Source organism: Glycine soja, chromosome 19, assembly GCF_004193775.1.
Source record: "Glycine soja cultivar W05 chromosome 19, ASM419377v2, whole genome shotgun sequence".
Classification (NCBI taxonomy): domain Eukaryota; kingdom Viridiplantae; phylum Streptophyta; class Magnoliopsida; order Fabales; family Fabaceae; genus Glycine; species Glycine soja.
The window spans coordinates 45,448,505-45,474,860 of NC_041020.1; the positions used below are offsets into that span (position 1 = coordinate 45,448,505).

A 26,356-nucleotide genomic window follows, 5' to 3' on the forward strand; every position below is an offset into this window, starting at 1 on the left:
TGGTTTGGTTAAAAAGAAAGTGATAAGTGAGTGTTTTCTTTTTCTTGAAAGTCTTGCTGATTTTTCAATTCAAATGAAGGCGCGACATTGGTCAAATGATTCAAACGGAGATACGCATCCTTCTTATCAGTATGTCATCGATGAGATGCTGAACTTTAAAGAATGGGAGTGTCTATTTATAGTAAGTAGTAAAGCATCATTTAAAGCATGTTTCATGAACCTGTGCCACGTTGACTAAAAAATTCTACATATAGAAAATGATACTTGCCCTTTTCCAATTGATTTTCTCTCTTCACCAGATTTCATCATTTCTTTGACCTAGGATTTTTTCGTTAGTTTAAAAATAATGCCAAGATAATCACAACAATTCACATGATATGTTCTTCATAATCGATTATTTAACTTTAAAATTAATTTTATTTTATTTTTCTATTTTTTAAAACTAAACATTAGTTTTTTTTTTTATCTATTTCTCATATATTTTCATTCATCTAATTTTTTTCTTTGTTTTCATCTATCTTATTTCTTACTTATTTATTTCATTCTACCAAATACATTGTAAAGGACAATTTTGATTTTGAGTCTCAATGAGCTGTCACCTAAGAAGCAAACCCACACAAGCTATTTAGAAGTAGTTTGATTATTAATTTATCCGAGCAGAATGGGTGAATTCATTTAATTAAACTCTCTTAATGTTCTTTTGATCAATAAAACTCATAAAAATTATATGAAAACTACATTGACACCAACACTATATAACACACGTGTTAAAATAAAAAATGCTAACGGTTAAAAACATACATATCAAATATGTAATGAAATTTTGAAAAACCAAAATTACACGATCATAGAATTAAATGAGATTTGTTAGTGTATACATTCTTATTTTTTAATATCCATGAGTTATTAAGTTATATCAATTGATGTATTTTAAGATATTTTCTAAATGTTTGTGAGATTTATTAACATATACGCTCTTATTTTTTTTAATATGAATATATTAACAAGTTATATTATTATTTATTTTAAAATATTTGTCAGTTATATCTTTCTACCATATTCATACTAAAAGAAACAATAGTGTTCGTTAGTAAAATCCAAATTATATAACCCAAATGTGAATTTAAGCTTAAAAAATTGTAAATCTTAAGAATTAAAATGTCCAGTTCTTAATTAGTATACAAATTGAAAAATTAACTTGAAAGTATACTCCTAGCATCATGAGTAAATGTTCCACAGCCCTCTTCCCGCCTCTGTCGTTGCATTGTCAAATCACGAATCAAGTCCATGGATGAAAGCATTTTTTGCTTTGTTTTAATGGTGACAATAATGTCTTCAGAAGAATCAATGGTGCCGTGACAATAACACCACGAGATCCTGTAATGTCTGTTGGACGATGGACGTAGGTTGTACTTTCCAAAGTAGTAAGAGATAACTTAGTCCACGGAAAAATCCTCAGGAACTCAGAGCATGAAAAATTCTCTAGTAGAAGAATCATGAGTCCTTCCTTCGATAGCCTTAGCCACAAGCCCACAACAACGTTTAAAGGAAAGGACCCCATACCAAAATCATTCCCTAACACCTCCTCTATCCAAATTAAAAAAAAAAAAAAAATCCTTTTTTTTTTATTTCTTTCGTGAATATCATATTTAGATAAAGGGGTGCTGAAAGACCTAAATGGTAGACACGTATGTATGTTTTCTTCGAACATAAAAACTACTCCTATGAGGCTTGCTTTTGTATTCATTTCAGCTTGTGAGGGTATCGTGCTGTCATTGAGATGAGATCCCACTGAACATTGTCATTTCATTTAATTTGCTTTCCTTTTCTCGGGGGGGCACTGTTGAATATTTAAAATTGGGGCATGGCTATTACACTTGGTTTTAATTTCGTTGCTACGATTTAATAATTAAAATGGGGCTTATAATTAATTACTACGTCATATTAAATTTTGTTGGTGAGGGGTTGGATTTTTAAATAAAGGGGGGGTTAGTTTTAACAGCCGTTGGATTTTCTCTTGCGATTTGTTGCTCCAAGACTTAAAACACCGACTATCCCTTAAGCAATGAATGAAGAAAGACCATCTTTCTGCACTTTGTAATTGCAGTATTTACTCCAAATTTCCCCTTCCTGCATACTTCTTCGGATTTTTCCACACAATTAATACATTTCCTGGCCTCAATTTACAATCTCCTTCTACCCAATACTTCAATTCAATCCCATCACTCTTTTTTCTCTCTCCTTCAACCCAATGGCTTCAATTTATACACTCCCCTTCTACCCAATATTTAAAATTCAGGCATGGCTGTTGCACACAGTCACAGTCACACACACTTGGTTTTAAATTCCATTGCTACAAAACGATTTAATTAAACAAAAAGAAAAATGGGGCTTATTACTAGGTGTTATTAAATTTTGTTGGTGAGGGGTTGGAAATTTAAAAAAGGGGGTTTAGCTTTAAATTTCTCTTGCGCTGTGTTGCTCCGAGAGTCTTAAAACACCGACTCTCCTCCCTTAAGGCAATGAATGAAGAAAGGCCCTCCTTCTGCACTTTGTAATTGCGATATTTACTCCAAATTTCCCCTTCCTGCATACTTCTTGGGATTTTTCCAAACAATTAATACATTTCCTGGCCTCAATTTACACTCTCCTTCTACCCAATACTTCAATTCAATTCAATCCCTTTCTCTCTCCTCTCTTTCTCTCTCTACACCCTACCCCCCTCCACCTCTCTCTCACAATTAAATTAAGCCTTAAATCACTCCCTTCGTTTTCCTTATATAAAATGGCCCTGAACCTCCACCAATTCTCGCAACAACAACAACAAAGATCACCAACACTTTGCTGGTGCCACTCTTTCTGACTTCTCTTCCAAAAACACTTCCTCCACCAACCTTAAAGTGAGTGATCAAAATCACCACCACCCTCGCCCTCTTCTTCCAATTTTCTTTCTATGCTCATATGATTAGACCCTTTTGTTTATTATTTATATTTACATGCCTTATTTATTCTTTTTTTTTTCTTGTGTGGTTGTAGAAAACAGAGGAAAGCCATGAGTCGCAGAAACGAAAGTGGTCCAAAGCTTGACTTGAAGCTGAACCTGTCCCCACCGAGGGCTGATCGGAGACTGGAGTCACCGACACGATCGGCGACGGCGTCGCCGACGTCACCGCCGAGCTCGTGCGTGTCGTCGGAGCTGAACCAAGAGGACAAAAGTTACTCTAACAGCCCTGAAGCCACTTCCATGGTTCTTGTGGGTTGCCCTCGCTGCCTCATGTATGTGATGCTCTCTGAGGATGATCCAAAGTGCCCCAAATGCAAAAGCACCGTTTTGCTTGATTTTCTCCATGACACCAAAAACCCCACCATAAGGAGGAGTTAGACTGATAGAGTTATGATCCTCTGTTTCTAGCTCTGTTTTCCTCTGTTCCTAGCTCCGTTTTCATCTATTCCTAATAGTAGGACATATTATATTAGCTTGTAATGCTTAGGAATTAATCTCCTTTTACTTTTTTTTACTGTTTTAACTATTCCCCCCTTTTATGAGTAGTGCTATGTGCGCTCCACTTTTACCCTCTTTCCCAACAATTTTGTCAAAGCAGGGGATGCAGAGATTGCAGAGACAGAAAGAGACAGAGTGGAGCGTGAATAGCACTATTTTCAATCACCCATAGAAAGAAAGTTACTGAGAAATTCGGGAATGTTAGGTATCTATTATATAGGAGCTGGGCGCTCTTTAGCGGTTAAAAAAAGTGTAATAGGGGCTTATAATCTCAGGTGCCCTCTTAGTTTGCTTGTTGAAATTTAAGGTGAAATCATCAAACCTTAGTTTCCCTTGACTCTCTTTTCTCTACATCAATGATGTTATGTTAATGTTACTGTTTCATTCTCTACATCAATGATGTTATGTTAATGTTACTGTTTCATTCAACGGACCGCACATGCTGTTATTTTGTTAACGTTAGCCACCATAAAAAGTAAATATAGGCCAATAAAAATTATAAAAAAAAAAAATAGATGCAACAAAAGCAAAATTGTATGACAGAATGTAGATCCTCTGTACTTGGTAACAGTTGGAATGGGTTTGAAAGTTAAGAAGGCCCACCAAACCGGTGTTAACTGCAGCATCTACTGCACTTTGTGAAGTTGAACCACTCATGTGCACATCAGCATGCTTGAAGAAAAAAAAATTAAAAAAGGTGTGTGAGGTTAAAAAGGTTCAATTAGGTTGGCACCTAATTGAAGTAGTTTAATGGGCTAATTGACTTAATTTTAGATTGCCTTCTAAAAATTGGTGATATAGTAGTATCTAATATCAAATGGCTAGTAATAATAATATTTATATCATGATTGAAAAATCAGTTTTCTAATTTCATTCAGATCCCCTGACACGATCCAAGGTAGTAGTAGTGAATGGAAAGTTTTGTATGCGATAATGACTTTAGAAAAAAAACAGGGATAGTTCCAACTTTCATGTTACAAATTTCAAGTGTCCACGAGCATAATGAGAGCAATGGCGTGAAAGTCGTATGTCGTGTAGTATAAGAAAATTGTGTTGTGTTGTGTTGTGGGTTAGGACGAGAAAGGATGAGTGAATCAAGGGATGGTGGAGGGTGGGTTGGGTAGTTCCGAGCATTGAAAAAAAAAGGTCATTCTATTAAGGCCATTTAAATCACATAAATGCAAGAGTAATTGAGACGGTTGAGAATAATGTGGGAGATATTACGTCAGATGATAAATGCTCTATTTTATTTTATTTTTTCCACCTATTTTATCGATAGCTTCTAATTTGTTCATGATCTTTATCTTTGTTGCATTTCACCTTACCTATTTTTCAACGAAAATTCCTTGTTCACACCTATCTGCAGTTTTGCATCCATTTGTGTTTGCATCTATTTTCCTACATATATGCAGAGACCATAATTGCACCAATTAAGTCTCCTATTGTCAGCTTCGTTAGTAAATTGACATTGAAGGTATGACAAAGTAGGAGTATTAATCAATAGGACTTTCTTAATTCTTATTAATAACATTCTAACTTTTTAAATTTATTTTTTTATATAAAACTCAATTGATATTATTTCATGCATTAATTATTTTTAGATTAAAAATATTTCTGATTAAATAAGAGAAGGGTTATATTAATATGTATCTTTTGAGAAACATTAATGGTAATATATTTTTAAATATATATATATATATAAAAAAAATTAGGATAAATTTAATGTTATTAATTAAATTAATTATTTTTTTTAATATTTATGAATTAAGTAATTGGATTTTATAATTAAGAATGAAGATATTAATTTATAACCATTAGATTGAAAACTTCAAAAGAAAATTCAGAATCATTATTATTTAAATATGTGAAATTTATAGGTTAAATCAGGTGAGAACATCGTGAGAAATGACACAATTAATTGTATCTGTATGTGTTATCAATAAAATAAGGGCAAGTTGAACAACGTACACAGCTGATGGACAGAGAGGGATCGGTCATCAAAATGAGGAGCCAAAGACTCAGAATCAAAAACGTGGAAAAAATAACAAACTAAAGCGAAAAAATAAAAAACGTTGAGTAAATTCTATATTATCTTAAAGGAGATTAGACATTAGTGCATTACATGTCATGTCTCGTTTCTATTACAAAACACAATATAGCCCAGGGTCCAGCTAATCACTACATTTAACACATTGGTTAAATAACTCAAGTACAGTTTTAGTATGAAAATTATAATAGAAAGTAAAAAATTTATTGACATAAAAATTTTACATATGTCAATAAAAAAAATTCTTCTTTAATTTTTTAATCAATTATCAAATGACATTGATTAATATTTACCTATAACTAATACTTTAATATTTTAAATAGATTATAGTCAAAATATAAGACTAAAACACTGGATTTGAGTGTACTTATCATTTTTACATGATAGTGATTCTCCATGACTTGAAGGGTGACGCCTTCTATCCCATACATATATATACTAATAAAAGGAAGAGAAATCATAATTAATTAAAAGTTTTTAAAATACATTTAAATAAAATCCTTTCAACATGGTAAAAGGCTTATATTTACCTTTTTTTACATCATATTCAAACTTGTCCAAATAAATAATAAAGTCATCTTGACTCAAATAAGATCGCCTAAGACTTCATACAATTAATATAGAAACCTATACCTCAATGTTACATCCTATCAGAACATTGTGTCTCGACGTCTTTCAGTACAAAGTTCCTTAAAACAATTCACCTAGTCATCTGTTTCCCCGAACACAAAGTTCAAGATCATCACAGGATCCAAACACAAACAACACACAGGGAGTGAGTTATCACATGCCTAACTAATAGAGAAACAAGACAACTAGAAATACACATCATATAAATGAGATATAACTTACTTAAACATAACTCATGTAATTTCACCACTTTGTCATTTAAAATTCACTTTTCAATCATCAAACACATTACACATGAATCTCACACTCCAATCAAGACATAATAACACATCAATTTCATAATGAACAATTAGCAAGCATATGTAACAGTTATGCTAAGACTCAAGCCTATATGCAATGTGGTATCATGTCAGTGAAAAACCATCCTGAGGCGCTTAGGAGTACATAACAAGTCACACCACAATATGGGTATGTCAGATTACTCTCACTAAGTAAAATCATAGGGAGACTAGTCAGTGCGAGAATCCTCCAACCATGTGGGATCGGCACATGCTTAAAGGAGTACTCAAACCGGGTGTATTTACCCCCAAGGCCTACACTCCGAAGAGTTTATCAGGACCTCTCCCTCCTGATTCAGGTCCAACCCCTAAAATAATTTTTTTGCATGCAGACACTGCTCATGAATTATACAATACTCACGACCTCACACTTGTGTTTTAAACACGTTTAACATATTGCGCTACAATTTAGCATTGATTCCTAAATAGGAAATCTACACTTTATCTTTAACACTGGTTCCTAAATAGGAAACCTACATTTTTTCTTTAACACTGCGCATTAATACTTTTCTTAAGACAACACTGGTCGGGTTATTGTATAATTCACAGCTCACAACACAAGTAATATCACATTAAGTGTTAACCACACACTTATTCACAACTAAAACTTGTTCACAATTTCACATCTCATAATGTCACAATTCACCATCACATGTTTACATGTATATAACAGATGAATACATATTCAACTTTGCACTTATACTCCATCTCAATAGCAATATTATAATCTCAAAGCAACATGTTATTCCACAATTCATCACAAATTCAATTTATAGACACTGTTCATGAATTATACAATACTCACGACCTCACACTCGTGTTTTAAACACGTTCAACACATTGTGCTACAATTTAACATTGGTTCCTAAATAGGAAACCTACACTTTCTCTTTAACATTGCGCATAAACATTTTCTCAATATCAACACTGGTCGAGTTATTGTATAATTCATAGCTCACAACATAATTATTGTCACATAAGTGTTAAACACACACATTTATTCACAATCAAATATCATGCCTACCACTAGGCATTAACCTTACAACTTTCTTTAATTTATTATTTTAGTATTACAATAAATATATACACATAACATGTTGATCATCGTTGTGGAAAAAATTAGAATAAGATAATAATTTGTATAAAATAAGTCATTGAATAATATTATTTAGAATATAATTCACGTCAATAAAAAGAGTTCAATTTTTTTAAAGGTTCACACTCAATACAAGAACACATCAATTTCACAACAATTTCTCATGGGACATCAACTGGTTCATCAAACATATATAATTCACAGTTATAATTATAAGGATAAAAAAAAAAACGGAAACACCCCAAAACCCATTCCAATTTATACTCTAAGGATCCTTACACATGTTCTCACTAATCTCCAATTGTGATTAACTCATCCCTTACCTCTAAGTGGGCTCACGTGTGTATTGTGACACCAATAGCGACATCTCTAGCGGTTTCCTGAGATTCCTCAAGTTCCTCTGACTGCGCTCTAATAGGGTTCCCAAACGTTAGAAAGAAGAAGAAGGGATTGAAGCCTTCATTCCATGTCCTACGTGCGATGCATCTTTCCCCCTCGACAGGTATTATTTTGCAAATCCCAACGGTGAAAACATGCAAAAATGAATCACAACAATCCAATGGTTAACGAATCCGGGATCATAGTTTTACTGAGATAGTTTTGGATTTTTGCGGAAAAAGAAAAAACTACGATGCAAAGGGTATTTCTCTCAACTCCGACATCTTTTCGTAATTCTCAACGGTGAGAATACTCAGAATTGAGTTGCGAACTTGGTATTTAAATTTCACGACTATCCAACGGTGAATGAATCTGAAATCATCATTTTTATGGGACATGTTTGGTGGTATGCAAGAAGAGAAAGGGTTTTGAGAGGAGGAGAAATGAAAACGAAAATGAGAGGGAGAGAAACCACACAAAATACTTAAATAAGTAATTATTGAGCACAATATAACAAAAATGGTGGGTTGAGCACAACATAAGATCGATTTAATCATCTAATTTTATGTAAGTATGTTCGATAATAAGTAATTATTGATCATTATTCATTATCATTTATCTTAAGTACAATTTATTATCATTGTAGTAAAAAAAATGGATAAAATATTACTAATATTTAAAGTGAGTTATCTTATATCTCGAACAATGTGTTTAGTTTTTGGTGAATTTACAATCTCTTTATTTATAATTAGATACTAATATCATGAGGTATTAATATTTATTTAAGGAATTGATTTTTTCTAATAAGCGAATTCGTCTCACTACCATGCACGATGTGTTGGCCGATGAGATTGTCGACCTCACTATCATATTGATGTTGGTGCTACTCAAGAGGATCTATGAGTGAGATGTTATATCAAAAGAATTTGTTATTGATTATATACAAAGAACCATAATGAACAAATCTTATTCGCAAGCTTAATAGGCATGGTTGTTTGTCAATCATAGAACATGTTCACTATGAATAAATGTGTGAACAATCAATATCACTATTAATTTATTTAAAATTAAAAGGATAAAAACTTAAACAAAAGTTAATACTGTGTATTTTCCTCCACAAAACCAATAATTACCCCACCTACAAATTATTTGAACAAAAGTCAAGCATCTAACACCCATTTATACAAATATTCCAATGAGAAGTTATTTTGATGTTCTCATCCACTTGGAAATGTCAAACTAAATTAGACGCACACCAAGCAAAGGGAATATAAGAGAGAACGGAAAATTTGAGGCTAGTGCTCCTTTTCAATTTATTGAAAGAGGGGTTTTCCCAAACACGTGTAGAGTCAACAATCTAAATCTAACGAAAAACGTGCAGCAAGCCTGCAACGCAAAGTTTAGATGACTATGTGGTTTTTTATTAAACACAAATAATTAATCAATATCATATAATGGAGGAACAAAAACTATTGATTTTAGATTTTAAAAAGATGAAAACAAAATAAAAATTTAAATTAAAACAAAGAATTATTTACTTTACAAATAACTAAAGTGACGAAAAAATATATAAATCATTTTGTATTTTTGATATACTCATCAAGTGATCGGAAAAAGAAAAAGAAAAAGAAAAAGAAAAACATCAAATGACTAATGTAGTAATTTGTTAGTCTTTGAATTATAAGAGTTTGCTATTGGTCCAATGGTCTTTGCCTTTTCTTTAACTTGTTTTGATCCCTTTCTAAAATAGGTAATTAATGAAATGAACCGAGTCATTATAAATGGAAATTAACTTTCCGGCAAAATGTTAGTTCACAATAAAATGAATTGTCAAAAACAATGAATATCAAGCCTTGCATTAGTTAAGGTATTTTGTCTCAGTACATTTCAATGTTGAACTTGATACAATAAAAAAATAAAATCAGCATATTAGTTTTTAAAAATATCACGACCTTCGTATTAGTCTTTAAATTTAAAAAATAAACAAACAATCAAACAATACTTCACTTTTCGTAAGATTAAAATTAAATTCGAACTTGTAATCTCATGGATACCTGTGTGGCTTGACTTTAATTGTTTGAATTTTCTCAACTTAAGAAGGGCAAGGTCAAGTTGATTTTAATCGTCCCCAAATGTTTAAAAAGACATATCAAACTTAAAATATATCTGTAACTTATATAATTGATGCAATGATATAAAATTTCTCAATGTTTATATATAAAAAATAATCTATTTAGTTGAAAAAATTATGTTTGGTTTTTTTTTTTTGACCTAATGAGTTTAAAAACACTTATGATATTTTACTCGACACATAAAAAGAGGTTAATTATATAAATCAAATTCAAACTTTAAATAAGTCATGATAAATTTTTATAAGAATTTATTTTAAGTCGGTCAATATAAATAAAAAATGATAGAGATAGAGATTTACTAAATTGAGGTGTCTTCCTAGGAAAAATAAAATGAAAATTTTAGTTACATTCAATATGGATCACATGACAAATAATTTATAACGGGTTCTATTTTTGCAGAAAATGGTCATTTGTCACATGAATAATAAAAATCTTAGCATCATGATTTACATAATTACATCTATATCAAGCAAGAATAATAGCATTGTCACTACTCACTACCATTCGAAATTAAGGTCACCATGCAAATTGTGGCACACTTAAAAACACCAACCTACTTTTTTCGCTTATAAATGAGAATACAAATAGAATTAGGTATATATATTAGTCTGAATAAGTCTAGTTTCCATAGACCCAATCTGCATAAGCCTATATATAGACCAGCTTACTATTTTTGGGGCCCATATCTGCTCCATAGGCTTGTAAACTGGATTGCAGAGCAGCCTGTAATCCTTTTTATTTTTTTTAATTAATTTTCCCCACTATTTATTTATTTTATTCGATTTTGTCTTACTATTAATTTAAGGTTTATCTTATAATTTTTAAAACCAAGTCAATTTTACCCTTTGTTATTTCAATTAGGTCCATAATTCTTAAAATATGGTTACTTCGATGGAAGATATTTTTTTAGAGAATAAAAATAATTTTATAGAAACGTAACTAAATTTTTTTCGGAAAACGTTATTTTTATAAGAATTTTATTTTTAAAATAAACATTTCCAAATTTATTTTTCCAAATAAAATTGTCAACTTAATTTTCTGAAAAACAAAAAATTTCCCTCGTATAAAATTCCACCTAAATGGTTGAACAAATTTTAGACACAGACTCACATTAGTTGCGGTGGTTTTAAGATCTGACTTACAAACCAAAACTTATTTGTCCAACTCTAAACCAATAAGCTTGTGACAATTTTGTTTACTAACTTACGATTAATGACATTTACTACACTTTATTTATCATTAATGACATAAAAGAATCGTTAACGAAGAAAATTATTGAGATGAAGTTTTAGAGGGTATACTAAAACTTAAAAAAATGGAACGTTAAAAAAAAAAATTTAGCAAGACTCTAATTTTTTCTAATTTTTATGACAAATTATAAATGATTTTTTCAATCTTTTTAGTATACAAACTATATGTATGTTTCACATGAGATACGTTGAACTAAAATTCAAAATTATTGATTAAATTAACATAATTATAGAGTAATAATATATATGTTTGCTGATTATATATTTTTTTTACTGCATGATAAAGATCTTTTACATTTATGCCGTTTGTAACTTTTAATATATAAAGTCTATTTTGTTAGTGAAATTTTATTTTGTAACACATAACCTTCTTTTTGTTTTTTGACATGAATACATAACCCATCTTAAAGTTTATTTTTTCTTCTTATTTGATAATCACCCTAATTAGAACCATAGGATCTATATTGACATCCAATACCCATAAGTATTTGTCCTTAGAAATAATTATAAGATTAATCTTTGGTTGAAATTTAGCCTCACTTAAAGTTTATTATCTCTTTTCAATATTATATTTTGTGGGGATTAAACTCAATTTCTATGTGTTACACTTAGTGTGTATTGTCAAATGAATTATACACATCAAATTAAATTAAACAAAAATACTAAATTTGATGGTGTTATTTTCCTAAAATTAAAATAGAGGTGAGTGGAGTCTATTCAATATATGATGAAAAAGACTTATAAGAAAAGAAAATAAAAAAAACAAATTAAATTTGTTCATAAATTGAAATTTATTTATGAGCTAAAAATAAGCTTTGTTATATATATATATATATATATGTTTTTGGAAAAATTAATATAAGAGAGCTTATAAAAATTAACTTTGGCATAAATTGATTTTAATTTATGAAAAAATATTTAATTTTTTTTCTAGAAGTATCTATGAAAAAGTTTATGTATTCAACTTAAAACCCATTAACATTTAACTAATTCCAAAAATATATTAATTTATTTCATATATAAAATTTTATTGGACTATAGATAATAACGTATTATGTATTATAAGTGAGATTGATTTTTGACCAATCCAATGAGATACACCCGAAATTTCTAACCAAATAAAATAAATTAAAACCTATTAACATTTAACTAACTCCAAACAAGAAGTCTTGGTCCTGTGGTAATGGTCATAAGGACAATTCCATAAGGTAACAGGTTTGAATCCGGCAAAAGAACATGCAACACAAAACACCCATTAAAGTATTTAACTAACTCCAAAGGCACGTGTTATTGTAAACTGAATTTTATGTTTAGGAAACTAAAATATGAAAGGATCATCTATAATCTATTATTTACTTTTTAATTATATATACAATGACATTAAAGTCTTAGTTTAATCATAAATTATAAAAAATATTAATTACATTTTATCTCCATAATTTCACTTTTACATAATTTGTTTCATGATGTTTTTTGTCACCAAATTATTTACCATTTGGTTTAAAGTGAAAATATATAATTACCTTTTCAATTTAATTAAATTAAGAAAATTTAACAATTTTTTTATTTTATCCCAAACATCAGAAAATCTAACCTAATACTCTTTAAAGAAATTAAAAAGTATGACATTTTTTAAGGGGAAAATTGTCAATTTTTTATTTAATTATTTATTTAGTTCTTATACTAATACAACATTTACATTTTTTTATATTTTTCTTACCAATTTTTCTTAGTGTGTTTTAATCTCACTAAAATGAATCAAAAAATATATATACAAAGAAGTAAGTAATTTCTTAAGTGTAAGGAATAAAAAATGAAAATTACCCCACAAGTAGGCTGACATAGAATTGTTCAACTTAATCAGTAATATCAAATTTGAACATTAAATATGTAATTATATCAAAACTGAGTCTTATCCTCTATCATGCTCGGCTGGAAATAAAAGAAACATGTACCGGATTAGATCCATAATTAAAATTAGGGTAAATAATCATTTTTATTTTTAAATAATTTGCTAATAAATATATTTCTAAACGATGAAAATATAAAATTTTAGTATCCAAAAGTGTAAAGAGTGCGATAAATATATTCGACCCTTAACTTCAATTCGTCACGTTAATAAAATAACTTACGCGACATAAAGGAACGAATTTGTCACTGAAATGATTATAAATGTGGTCATCTATAATTGTCAACATATAGAGATATTTGTCATATATTTTTTTTTTTACTTATTGTCTTTCCACTTCGCTGACAAATGGGTCTCTGAAAGATAAAAAATGTAAAATTTAATCTGTAAAAGTATAAAAAATGTGACAAATATATTTGAACGTTCATAATAGATTGTGACTAATTATTATAATTTTAAAAAATTTATAATGATTGGAACAAAATTTTGGAAGAACTATATTACACCGGTAAGTGTGTTTCCATTATATAATTTTTAAGTTTCATCAATGGTTGAAACATTCATAAAATATTACCAATAAAAGTGAATTTTTATTGCTTTGACAAGTTTTTCTTACTTTTTTTCAATTACAAAAAAAATGAATCATTTGATTGTTAACTCTTGAATAAATGCTATCACAGACAAACAAATATATATTTTTTAATATAAAACAATAAGAAAATCATTATTTATGTTTAATCAAATACTATTTATTTAATTATTTTTTTATAGTTTTTTTATAATAAAATACAAATGTTTATTAGTATATACAATGACATCAAATTACAAATTATAATAAAAGTTTGTTGATTTTTTTTTTTAAAATCATACACAATTATTTTTTATTGACTTATCATTTAAAAAATCACAACCTTAAAAAAAATCATTTCAAAGGAGGTGAGTGTTTTTTACAAATTAAAAGTGTGATTACAATGGTAGTTTTTTCTAAAAATTATTCATGGATCTAATTTAACTATAATGCTTTACAATAAACATTTTTTTTCTTGAACCTTTTATTAAACATGAGAGTGTAAAAAAATTATTTATAGTTTATAAAACGAGTATTCCTTTTTCTTTTAGACTCAATTTAATTTAAGAATTTGTTAAAAAAAATTGTCGCAGTCATTATAATTTTTTTTAAATTATAATAATTAGTCATAATCTACTATTAACGTTTGTATATATTTATCGCAATTTTTACACTTTTGGAGACTAAATTTTATATTTTTATTTGTCAAGGACGCATTTGCGAGTGAAATGTGAGACGAAAAGTCAACAAAAGATTACATGAGAAATATGCTCGGACATTAGTGATGTTCAAATTGGTTGATTCAGTGACAAATTTGTCCCTATGTATCATGTAATATATTTTATTAGATGGAAGTTACACTCAGATATATTTGTCACACTATTTACACTTCCTAAAACTAAATTTTATATTTTTATTTTTCAAGGACACATTTGTAAACAAATTACACATTTACGGAAAAAATCGACTATTTAAGCTTAAAATTTAAAGCATTCTTCTTTCTTTTTTTTTTTTCACAGGAAGGACAAATACGGTGCGTTTGGTCCTCATAGAGAAGCGTCGACCGACGACCGAGAGAACGTGTGTGATTACGGAATTACCCTTCCCTATTAGACCAAATCGCTGTTGCGTCTATTTTCTTTTTCTTCGTTATCCCGACATTAATTTTTGTACACACACACAGATTCCCCTCTTTCGAATTTCGATACTTTGATCAGATCCACAACACTTCTTCATCCATGACGCTTGGTTCTTCAGGATCCAGTGTCGTGGGTTAGTATCTCACCTATCACCCTCCTCTTCTATAATTTTTTTTTTCAAAAACCGAAAATCATGCACAATTTCCTGTTAGTTACTTGTTTTCTTGATCTATAGCAGCCGATGAGATTAAATATTGCTTATTTGCTTAATTTTATTGTGGTTAATTTTTTGTTGTGACTTTGATGATGGAAACGGCGTGGTGGGTTTTTTTTAATACCCTAATTATAATCTAAACCACTTTGCCTTGTTTTCACGTGTGTTTATCATCGTATTGCATGCTTCTTTGAAATTCATATTTCATTTCTACTGTTGTTTAAATATGAGAGCCCAGGTGAGTTGGCTTAATAGTCTCTGTTTGGTACCATTTTTTTTCTTCTGTTTTAGCTATGTCCTCTGCTATTTCTTAATGTATTGAAGCTTAAGCCAACATGTGGGTGGGTAAGCGTGTTCTCCATAATTTCATAACACACATTTTTGTTCCTAAGCATGGTTATCATATGACAAACCATGAAAGAGGAAAGATTCTTTTTGATAATTCTAGGTTTAATATTCAAGTAAAAGTTCAGACTTTCAAAGGCTTGGTTTTACCTTTTGAAATGTAAGCTAAGACCTTTCAAATTACATCTCTCCCTTCTTAGGGAATTCGAATTATAATTACCAGATTCCCAGGCGCAACTTACTCCTAACCCAATCGTAGCCTTTGGGACTTACAAATATGATACAAAGTAGTAGCAGCATAAATCTGACATAGCATACTGCCTATAAACAGAAGCTACAAAAATATCTTAAAATTATGAAGTTATAAGCCAACTATTTATTATATTCTTTGGTGTTGCTCATGCATGAAGATGCTCCGTGAACAAATAAATGTGCCATGCCATCTACTGGATGAAGTAATATGGAATACTTTTGCTGGCTCTGGCAATGTTCATTTCTGTAAAGTTGTGTGCTATGAACCTTGAATAGATATGGGAAAAGAAAAGAAATACTGTATTTAATTGATTGAATGAATTATACAGAACTAAAGAGAGAAATATTTCCTTTTACGGTTTCCCCTTTCACACAGAGCTCATGTTTACTTTTGATACCCAATAGAATGATTCCCCTTCCCTTACATCCTCTTATTTATATAAAATTAAGTAATTAACCCCTTTAACTAACCACTCTAACTATTGCTGACTAATTTTTCTTTATCTCTCCTAACTCCTAATATCATGACTAAAATATGGTGGAAGGATTATATATGTAGCCATTCTTGATATTTATTGAAGATACAATGTCAGTATGAGTGTGTAGTAAGGCAATTGCACTTTAATGCAGTTCCAAGGAACTTCAGATTGCTGGAGGAGCTTGAGAAGGGAGAAAAAGGAATAGGAGATGGCACAGTTAGTTATGGAATGGATGATGGTGATGACATTTACATGCGCTCTTGGACTGGAACCATTATTGGTCCCTATAATGTAAATATTTATCTAACACTGCCTTGATTTTTTTTTCTTCAAATATGTGCATGTTAAATGAGCTGTATTTTATTTGTACTAGTGAATTTTCATGTAGCAATGGAACTTGTGCATTCTAAAATGAAGTTCTTACTTTCCGGGTAATAGCAACTGAGCATGTTAGTCCTTAAACAAACTTCTGTGTCTCAGTGTATGTACACCAGCATAGTTTCAAGTTCATGTCCAGACAGATCAGTTTTAAGAATTAAGTTATATAACATAGCACAAACTTCCATATATTTATACATGTGCACCTATATTATTCTACAACTTTACTGGGCATAATATTGACAGCTATTAAAAATATAATTGGAAATGTTAGTATCCTTCTGTAATTTATATTGTGGTTATAAATTTATAATAATGGAAGTGATTTTGGCTCTTTTATGCCCTTCCAGTAGTCTGCTGAATCTTTGCACCGTTTTTGAAAAAATATGAACTCTGAAGTATGAATTGCTCTACTTAAAATGGAAAGTTTAGGCTTATTATCTCTTTTCCAGATAATGTATTTGTATTTTTATATCCTGCATGAATATCAGGCTATTTGCAGGTTCAGTAATTGTGCTTTTTCTGTTTTTCTACCAGACTGTACATGAAGGAAGAATTTATCAATTGAAGCTGTTTTGTGATAAAGACTACCCTGAAAAGCCCCCGAGCGTCCGGTTTCATTCACGGATCAATATGACTTGTGTTAATCATGAAACTGGAGTGGTACAGTTCATAGTTTTTCACATGCTCTTAGCTTTTTACGTGCTTCAATGCAATGGTGCTGTGGTGGGAGGGGGTATACACAATGCTAACTGCTGTGTTTTTCATTTTGATTTCTCAATTGAAGTTGGGAATAAATACGAGATGTATTCAAAAGTGTGTTAAGAATCTCACTTTGACTAGTAATGTGGCCTAAATAGTGTATATAAGTAGGGAGTGACTCTCACCCCCATGAGCTAACTTTTGAAGATGAGTTTGGTTCAAACTCAAATTCTATGATAGTATTGTAGTCTATCCTAGTGATTGTTGTTGGATCTAATGATCTATCAAGTCACTTGTAATCTTGCAAACTTCACATTGCCCAGTCTCGATGTGAGGAGTGTGTGTTGGAGATCACACATTGATTAGTGATATGCCAAAATAGTGTATATAACCTCATGAGCTAATTTTTGGAATGGAGTTAGGCTCAAACCCAAAATCTAAGGGAGTGATTTGGACTCTAAGAAGGGAATAATATGTAGAGGAGTTTGAGGAACTCTTTCTCATTAGGTAAAATTTATTGAAAACTTGGTTGATACACTCTTTCTTGTTGGTTAAAATTTATTAAAAACTACAAAATCAAGAGAGGTTAATTAAATAAGACATGCGACCCACAAAATTGTCATTTCCTATAAATTTTGACTAATGAGAGAAAGAGTATGTTACTATCATTTCTTATGTATGTGTTGATTTCATCATGCCCTGATGAAAAAAAATACTGGTTGCTTGATCTACATGCCATTACCATGCTACTTTTCTTAGTCATAACATAAAACTTGGTTGATACATCCTTATTCCAAGTGTACTAGAAATTTGGAACTTTGGAAGAGTAAGCATGGGTTGAACTTGAATGGGCCCAGGAATGTGGTTGGGTCACTTTTATACTCAAGGAGAAATAAGGGAGACAGTTAGGCAATTGGAAAGTTTGGGGAGATGGAGGAAGTAGGGATCTGCACCTGAACATGGGACACTGATTATTGTTTGGGGAGAATGGGAGCAAAGGGTTGAGAGAGGTTAGGCAACAATTGAGTGCTTTGGCACTTGGAACCCCTTCCTATCTTTCTTCAGATCATTTCTTTCTTGTAGTTGTCAATATTGTTATGTATTTTCACAGGTCATCCTTTGTATTCAGGAACTAGTTTTCCCAATACACAAATCTATGTTTTCATCCCAAGTCCTATACTCCTATCGTTAGTCCATGTTACAAACTTGATAATAAATTCCTTAGATTTATGGATTTGCAATTGAAACAGGTTGAATCAAAGAAATTTGGTCTTCTTGCAAATTGGCAACAGAGGTTTACCATGGAAGATATACTGACCCAGCTGAAGAAGGAAATGGCGGCTTCACATAACCGCAAGCTTGTCCAACCTCCTGAAGGTACTCACTATTAGTGTCCAAGATCACACTGATATTGGATCATATTGCATTTGCAGTATGCAATATATAGTATGTAATACTCTGGATCCTTCTAAATTCAAGAACATACTGGGGAATGCTCGAAAGAGCTTCATCTTTACCTCCATAGAGTTTTGTTGCAATACATTGTCAACTTTGTTGAAGGGATGCTCTCTGATTGGTCCTAAATATTGAAAGCAACTCTTAAAGTAGCGTTCTTTTCTTATTATAACAGTTCTTCCCGTTTTGATCTTGCTTCTTTCTTGATTCACTTGCTTTCTGACTTTTAATTTAGCGGGAGGCTATATAAAAAAGTGACAAATGCTGTTTGGATGTTTTCAGTTGGTGCATATGTTATGTTTTTAAACGTCAACGTGATTCTCTCTCTGTGGATTTGGGGTTCTCACATTATCCAGTTTTGGTATTGATTGAGAGCTTAATATTATTCCCGTGATTTCTTGGATCAGCACCTTTATCAAAACCAGTAGTATGTTTGAAGAAAATTATTGCCAATTTTAATTGGGAACCCTCTTCAGTTCCGAGCACGGTTATCATAATTTATAATTTTATATTGCTGGAGCAACCTGAAGCCTTGTGAACTGCTGCTATCATGGGGAAATCGTGTTTCAAAGTAATATGGACCCCCTTTTAAGATGTAGCTTTATAAATTTTGCTGAATTGGATATGATAGAGAGAAATAAAAAGTAAATTATAAAAAAATGTTCTAGAAAGTATGTGTAGGAATAATATAACTGTTTTTTAAACATTTCTATTTATGAATCTCTTTACAATAGGATAAATTGAAAAAAAAAATTGCCGCGATCTTCAACGAAAAAATTCAGGACCTCAATTACATGATGATGCAGCTGTTATTTCTCTTCTCTGTTAACTAGATTGCGGTTTCCAAATGGTTCACCTTCATTCATTCCTGTGTTTTTTATTTCATGTGCTAATAACAATTGAACTAACAAGTAACAAGGAAGGGTGGGGTGTCAACGTCGAACTAGCTGATGCTGTCTCCACCTTAGATATGACCTAGGCAAAAGTTAATGGCATAAGTGATTGAAAAATTATACTACAATTTAGGTTATGTTAGGCAAAACTTAATGAAAAGTTAGCAGGTAGTTAAAAGATAAAAATTGAAAAATTACTTATTAAATTACAAGGGTTTGATAAAATTAATTGTTAAAGTAGCTGAAAAATATAAAATGACATAAAATAATAAAATTATAATTTATTTAAAAAATGTAATAAAGAAATTGAGCAAATATATTGAGGATAAAAATGAAAAATAAAACAAAAAACAACCAAAAATTAGCATTTTAAAAAATATTACTTTGGCGATGTTCGATAAGGCATTTAAGTTAGTTTCTAATTTTTTTTACTAGTTAAAAAATTTATTTGATTGTTCCGTAAACAAATTTTTTTTAATAGCTTATTAATAGTTTTTAACATTTTTTGAAATATTATTTGGACTACGTTCGGTATGACATTTCAAATATTTTTTACTAGCTGAAAAATTTATTTGATTATTTCGTAAATAAACTTATTTTAGTAGTTTCTTAGTAGCTTCTAACGTTATTTGAAATAACGTTTTTTAAAACGATAGCTTTTAATTTTTTATATTTTTTTCTCATTTTTATCCTCAATATATTTATCCAAATTCTTAGTTACTCTTCTAAATAGATTATGATTTTTTCATTTTACTCTTTTAAGACTTAATTTTACTAAACATAAACTTTCAGCTAGTTTTTTAGTTAATTTTACGAAACATAGCCTTGGAGCAGTGTTTCAAGAAACAATATAAACTAAAAAACTTATTTACTTAATAACCAAACAAGTTTTTCAGATAATAAAAAAATTAATAATTAACTTAAATATCATGTGGAATATAACCTTAATAATTTATAGAATCTGCAAGATTTGACTACTTAATTACTTACTATCTTTGGAAGATAACTATATTTTTTTTGCTAATTATAATTTAATAAGCTTATTGGATTAGGATTTTAAAATACTTTTTTAGAATAAAAAATCTTGTAAATTTTAAAAAACTAGAGAAATGTAATGATGTTTAAGATTTTTTTTAAAAAGATTCCTCAGATTTGGGTTTTATGATTTGGATTTATAACATGAATTCACAAAATTTTTAAAATGATCTTTTAAATTTATAAAATTTTAAAAATTTCATCAATTTTTAAAAATATTAAAATCTTCGTGTCCTAATTGAATATTGAAAATCTTATGAAAAGTAAAAAAATATTAATTAAATATCAACAAATTTCATACAAAAATCTTTCAAAATTTATTGAAATCCCGAATGTACCTTTTAATTGGTTGCCTTAAAAAAAGGAGATAACTAGTTTGCTAAAAAAAATATATTCAGCTAGTAGTATCATTGAGATAATCCATATCAATGAATCATTAAAAAAAAAAAACAATTTTTAACCTAACTTGCTTTACAAGTCCATATCAATTGGCAATTATTCATTTATTCCTGTATTCGTGTTATTCTTTTTCATCGTTATCACAAAAGAAAAGCAAAAAAAAAAAAAAAAAAGGACGAACGAGAAGAAAGAACCTTCCCCTCACCGTGTTTATAAAAAGTTGTCCATTGCAGTGGCGTTTTCTCTTCACCTGCGAATCTTTTTCTTCTTCTTCTCTTCAAACCCTAAATCGTGGCCTCGTAAATCAACCAAAGTGATCGAACTTCAAAATCCTAAAAGCCATGGCCCAATCCCATGGATCCATCCTCACTCGATCAGTGTGGTCCTCCAATCTGGAATCGGAGTTCGACTTAATCCGATCTGTCATCGACTCCTTCCCTCTCATCTCGATGGACACCGAGTTCCCCGGCGTCGTCGTGCGCCCCGATGCTTGCGACCCCTCCTTCCGCCATCGCCAACCCGCCGCGCACTACGCCGTGCTCAAAGCCAACGTGGATCGCCTCCACCTGATCCAGATCGGCCTCACCCTCTCCGACAACGCGGGAAACCTTCCCACCCTCGGCACCTCCAACGCCTTCATCTGGGAATTCAACTTCAGAGATTTCGACGTCGTGCGTGACGCCCACGCCCACGACTCTGTCGAGTTGCTGCGTCGCCAGGGCATCGATTTCGAGAAGAATCGCGACTTTGGGATCGACTCGTTCCGGTTCGCAGAACTGATGATGTCGTCCGGTCTGGTATGCGACAACGCCGTTAGCTGGGTGACTTTTCACAGCGCGTACGATTTCGGATATTTGGTGAAATTGTTGACGCATCGCGCATTGCCAGAGGAATTAAGAGAGTTTCTCCGTCTAGTGAGGGTGTTTTTCGGAGACAGAGTCTTTGATGTGAAGCATTTGATGAGGTTTTGCTCAAACCTGCATGGTGGATTGAACCGAGTTTGTCAGTCGCTGAAGGTGGAGCGCGTCTTAGGGAAAAGTCATCAGGCTGGTTCTGATAGTTTGCTCACTCTGCACGCTTTTCAGAATATCAGAGAGATTTACTTTGGCAAGGCTGATGGGCTTGTTCAGTACGCTGGTGTCTTGTATGGTTTGGACGTTTTCTGAGCTTTCCTATATGAAATTATATATTCAATTCGGTGTAGGTTTCTTTTTTCAGCTTTAATTGTAAAGCTTACACATTTCTGGCTTATCAATATCATTAGGAATTATTAATTCTTTGGATTCTATTTGCACCTGCGAAAGATAGAGTCAATGCATTTGTTGACTGAGCGGGCTAATATATAGAGTTAGAGGATAATGTTTTAAGTTCTGAACAGAGTGAAAATTTTGCATCTCCCACCTTGCCTATCTACAATTGTCAGTAAAGAGGTTTTAATATTTAATAGAAATGATTTTTGTTCAAAGTTGGCTTGTTTCATGTTCATTGATTCAGTTGCAATGTTGTTGTGCATCAGGCTATATTCCTGTCAGAAGGTAACGATAAGGGATACCCTTGTTGGTTTCCTCCATTTTGGTTTTAGAGTCTGTTTGAATGATTTCTGTCATTGGGTTGCAGAAATTATATAGTTGAAGATCATATAATGCATGGTAGGTTGTAAAATTATGATTCAGTACTGTTTCTGGTATTTTTTCCTTGTTGTTTCTGTTACTTTATATCTAGCATTCTTACTGTAGGAAAGTTGATATATGCTTAATTTTCTTCTTGTAGTAGATCATGTATCTAGTTTTGCACATAAAAATAATAAATATTGTTAAACTTATTATTTATTTAAACATAGATTTTTAAATAATTGTATAAAAAAATTCCAGCCCCCCTTTAATTCACTTCTTGGTCAGTCCCTGCATTTACTTAGTTGGAATAGGTTTTCAAAAGTGCATTCGACAATGGTAGAATCTTGCCTTATGTGATTTGAGTATGTGTGGAGAAGACATGTAGAAGTCTCCTGTGTTATCAATGACGGATGGCGGAAGGTCCATATTCTGCCATATAAACATGCCATGGCAGCCAATGGTACCGCCATAGTGGGCCTCCTTCCACAATTACCTATAGTGGTTGGTAAAATTGCTGCCATGCCATTCCGTCATAGTGGCCACTGGCATTGCCATTTAACAACAATGCTCAATAAGGAGAGTTGATTAAATAGAGGGTAATCCAATCCTTAAAGGCAAAGGAAGACTAAGAAAACTATAAGTGGAACAATTAAGGACTTGAATGATTAATATTTTGTCTGTAGACATGATTTACAACAAAATATTACGGCGTTGTTTGATTCATGTAAGTTGACTTCACTTAATGGTAAAAGGCTTGGTTGTTGTAGTTGTATGCATTTTCAGTTTACATTATGCAAAAGCACCGAAGGATTGGTGTGAGGCCTAAGCTAAGAGCATTATGGTCCATGATATTATTGGAACATTTAGTTGTTGAAAATTAAAGTCTTGGATATTGTATTTACTCTTTCTTTTATTTGTATTATCTAGCTAGAAACTTTATAAGGATGTAAGGGGAAGTGGAGTTTACAATACTGGTACTTGCTAGCTAGTTAGGGGTTTTGTGAGTTGGATACTTGGATAACTTGGAGAATGTATGGGGGAAGGAGGCATTCTATTTTTATTTTTTTATGTCAATTTGAGACTGAGTTTTTGCTATCTGTGAAAGAAGAAATCCTTGTGAAAGGAAAAACCCTTGGTTAGAAGAGAAGTATCTTTTCTCCTATTTGCTGTCAATGTCACTCAATAAGATTAGTATTTTGATTTATAACATTTGCTCCTACTTGTCGGATCCTAATTTTGGGTAGAAGGAAAACAATCCTATGGATGGAGGTCATCAAGTCAAGAATCATCATATCCCTTGAATCTTTAGTGGAATTTCTCAAGAAGGGGTCAGAAAAAGCAGTTATCAGGTCTCAGAAATGATGGTTGAGGGAATTGAAGAGATCAAACAAATGCTTCAAGTTTGATGAAATAGTGATTCTCATTCTCAAGAACTTTTTTTATGTTCTTGAATTGGTCATAAATCTGAGAACATAAAAAATGTTCTTGAGAAAAGGGTGTAGTGAATGGATAGGGGATGATGAAGGGACATGCTAGGTGCACCCAGCAACATTGCTTTTCGGAAGAACCTTCTTCCGGAAGAACAATTTGTGTTCTACCGGAAGAACCTTTTTCCGGAAGCTTTCCGGAAGAACCTTCTTCCGGAAGAAGGTTCTTCCGGATGAACAATTTGTTCTACCGAAAGAACCTTCTTCCGGAGAAGTTACCAGAAGAACTTCTTCCGGTAACTTCTCCAGAAGAAGGTTCTTCTGATAGAATAAATTGTTCTACCGGAAGAACCTTCTTCCGAAAGAAGGAATTATTTTTTTAATACAAGGGCAATTTTGCCCATTCACCTATGTACCTGGGTGCACCAGCAATGTTGCTGGGTGCACCTAGCATGTCCCGATGATGAATATATTAGAACATGACATTCTGCAAAGTGGGTCTGATTATTGACTTAATGGGCCAAGCCCAAATGGGTATGAGCTATTGGATTCATCAAGAAGGTAAGTATGAATAGTAAATCCTAAAATGTGAAGGGTAAACCCTAAACCAAGCTCATTTTTGAATTTAATGGGTCAAGCTCAAGCCTGCATAATACAGAGAGTACCCACAATCATTCCCTTGTGGTTCCAGCAATAGCAAAACAACATAATAGATTCATTATGTGTAGATTGAGCTTTTGCTGTTTACCGAAAAGAGAAATCCTTTTGAGAAGAAGGAAACCCTTAGAATGTTGTTTTCCCCCATATTTTTTCTTGTTTAACTCACCTGACTAACTAATATTACAAACTCCTCTTCCCCTTATATCCTAACAAAACTTGTACTACTCTCTGCTGCTACTCTTTCGAATGACATCAAATTCATAATGTAAGTTCTTGCTGAACACTGAACTTGAGAAACTGGTTGGTGGTAGATGGATTAACTTAAAAGTTTTCAGTACATCTTGAAACTTCCCATCCAGTATGAATCAATGAATGATTGATGAATAAGGTTAGACAACAATGCCTGTTGGAACTTTATATGGGATATGGCTAATCAGAAATTGTTTTTATGTTTAACGTATGGCTGTATTGTTTGAGGATCCAGTAGGTTAATCAATACATTAACAGGTATCATCTTATGCTTATGTCCCAAGTATTGTATCTTTCTTGGTAAAGCTGAGAACCGCGACAGTTCTGGAAGGGCTATTGTTGTGTTTGGCAAGCTGCACTTGTATGGAACTTGACGAACCTAGTCTATCTTAGTAGAACCGTTGGGATTGAAAATCCGACTACAGCTTGATTGGACTTCATGATGGGTTGATTCAGACTAGCTTTGCATGCATAAATGCTAAGATGAATTATATATGAATTATGAACTTATACATTTCATGTATGATATAGAAAGGAAATTTGAAAAAGATATTAGCATGTCATTTTCAGAGTGGGTCAGCATGTCATAATCCAGCATTCATCAATCCTCATGCTCCATGAAGTGTGACAGTGCCCAATATCAATAGCTGCAGACCCATCCAGTTGGATGCGGTCCACCTTTTTTATATTCCCCCCATTATATTTGTTTTGATACACCCCGACCACGTGATGACATTAGCTTGAGAATGTTTCACGGTCTTTCGTTGTTAAGATGGTAAGATCCTTAACAATGATGCATAGCCAAGTGGATGATGTAACACATAATATACAAACTGGACGGTTCCGCACCAATGGTTCTTCTGATGTGACATCTTATACAGGAGAAAATTTGGGGCACTATTTGTATGAAATTTATCGTGCTAGACTTGGTTTAAAACCCAACTCAAATTCGGCATAAGCATATTTTCTGGCAGTCATTTCTTTTTTTATGGCTGAAAGTTAGCTGAATTGAGTCTGGTGCTCACCAATATCAGGATAAGTCTTAAGATTTTAATAGTGTTTACAAATTATCCATTAATAAGATTCTCACACTGATAATAGAAATTAAATTTAGGTTCTTTTGTGATATAAGTCCATTTCTGACCAGCCGGATCAACGTTTGTTGGTTTCTGAGAGTCATTTCTTTTTGAATGGAGAAGTGCTCAATTACTTAATTTAATCACGTTTCAACTACTACAAAAAGTGGTAAATGAGGGAGATGGAATG

At 31.8% G+C, this 26,356-nt stretch overlaps 3 protein-coding genes across 3 annotated transcripts; all 3 read left to right on the plus strand.

The window, feature by feature from the left end:
- Window positions 1-2,101: 2,101 nt before the first annotated feature.
- LOC114399187 lies at window positions 2,102-3,895 on the plus strand. The gene is made up of 2 exons (XM_028361319.1): window positions 2,102-2,900; window positions 3,037-3,895. The coding sequence occupies exon 2, from the start codon at window positions 3,053-3,055 to the stop codon at window positions 3,380-3,382; it is 330 nt and encodes a 109-aa protein (XP_028217120.1). The 5' UTR covers window positions 2,102-2,900; window positions 3,037-3,052; the 3' UTR covers window positions 3,383-3,895.
- An 11,074-nt stretch (window positions 3,896-14,969) lies between these two features.
- Window positions 14,970-19,091, plus strand: LOC114400266 (ubiquitin-conjugating enzyme E2 variant 1C-like). The gene is made up of 4 exons (XM_028362623.1): window positions 14,970-15,122; window positions 16,431-16,570; window positions 17,195-17,320; window positions 18,610-19,091. The coding sequence occupies exons 1-4, from the start codon at window positions 15,089-15,091 to the stop codon at window positions 18,748-18,750; spliced, it is 441 nt and encodes a 146-aa protein (XP_028218424.1). The 5' UTR covers window positions 14,970-15,088; the 3' UTR covers window positions 18,751-19,091.
- A 2,204-nt stretch (window positions 19,092-21,295) lies between these two features.
- LOC114398196 (probable CCR4-associated factor 1 homolog 11) lies at window positions 21,296-22,606 on the plus strand. Its single transcript, XM_028360363.1, has one exon. It carries the CDS (start codon window positions 21,483-21,485, stop codon window positions 22,305-22,307), a length of 825 nt encoding a protein of 274 aa, XP_028216164.1. The 5' UTR covers window positions 21,296-21,482; the 3' UTR covers window positions 22,308-22,606.
- The last annotated feature ends 3,750 nt before the right edge of the window (window positions 22,607-26,356 follow it).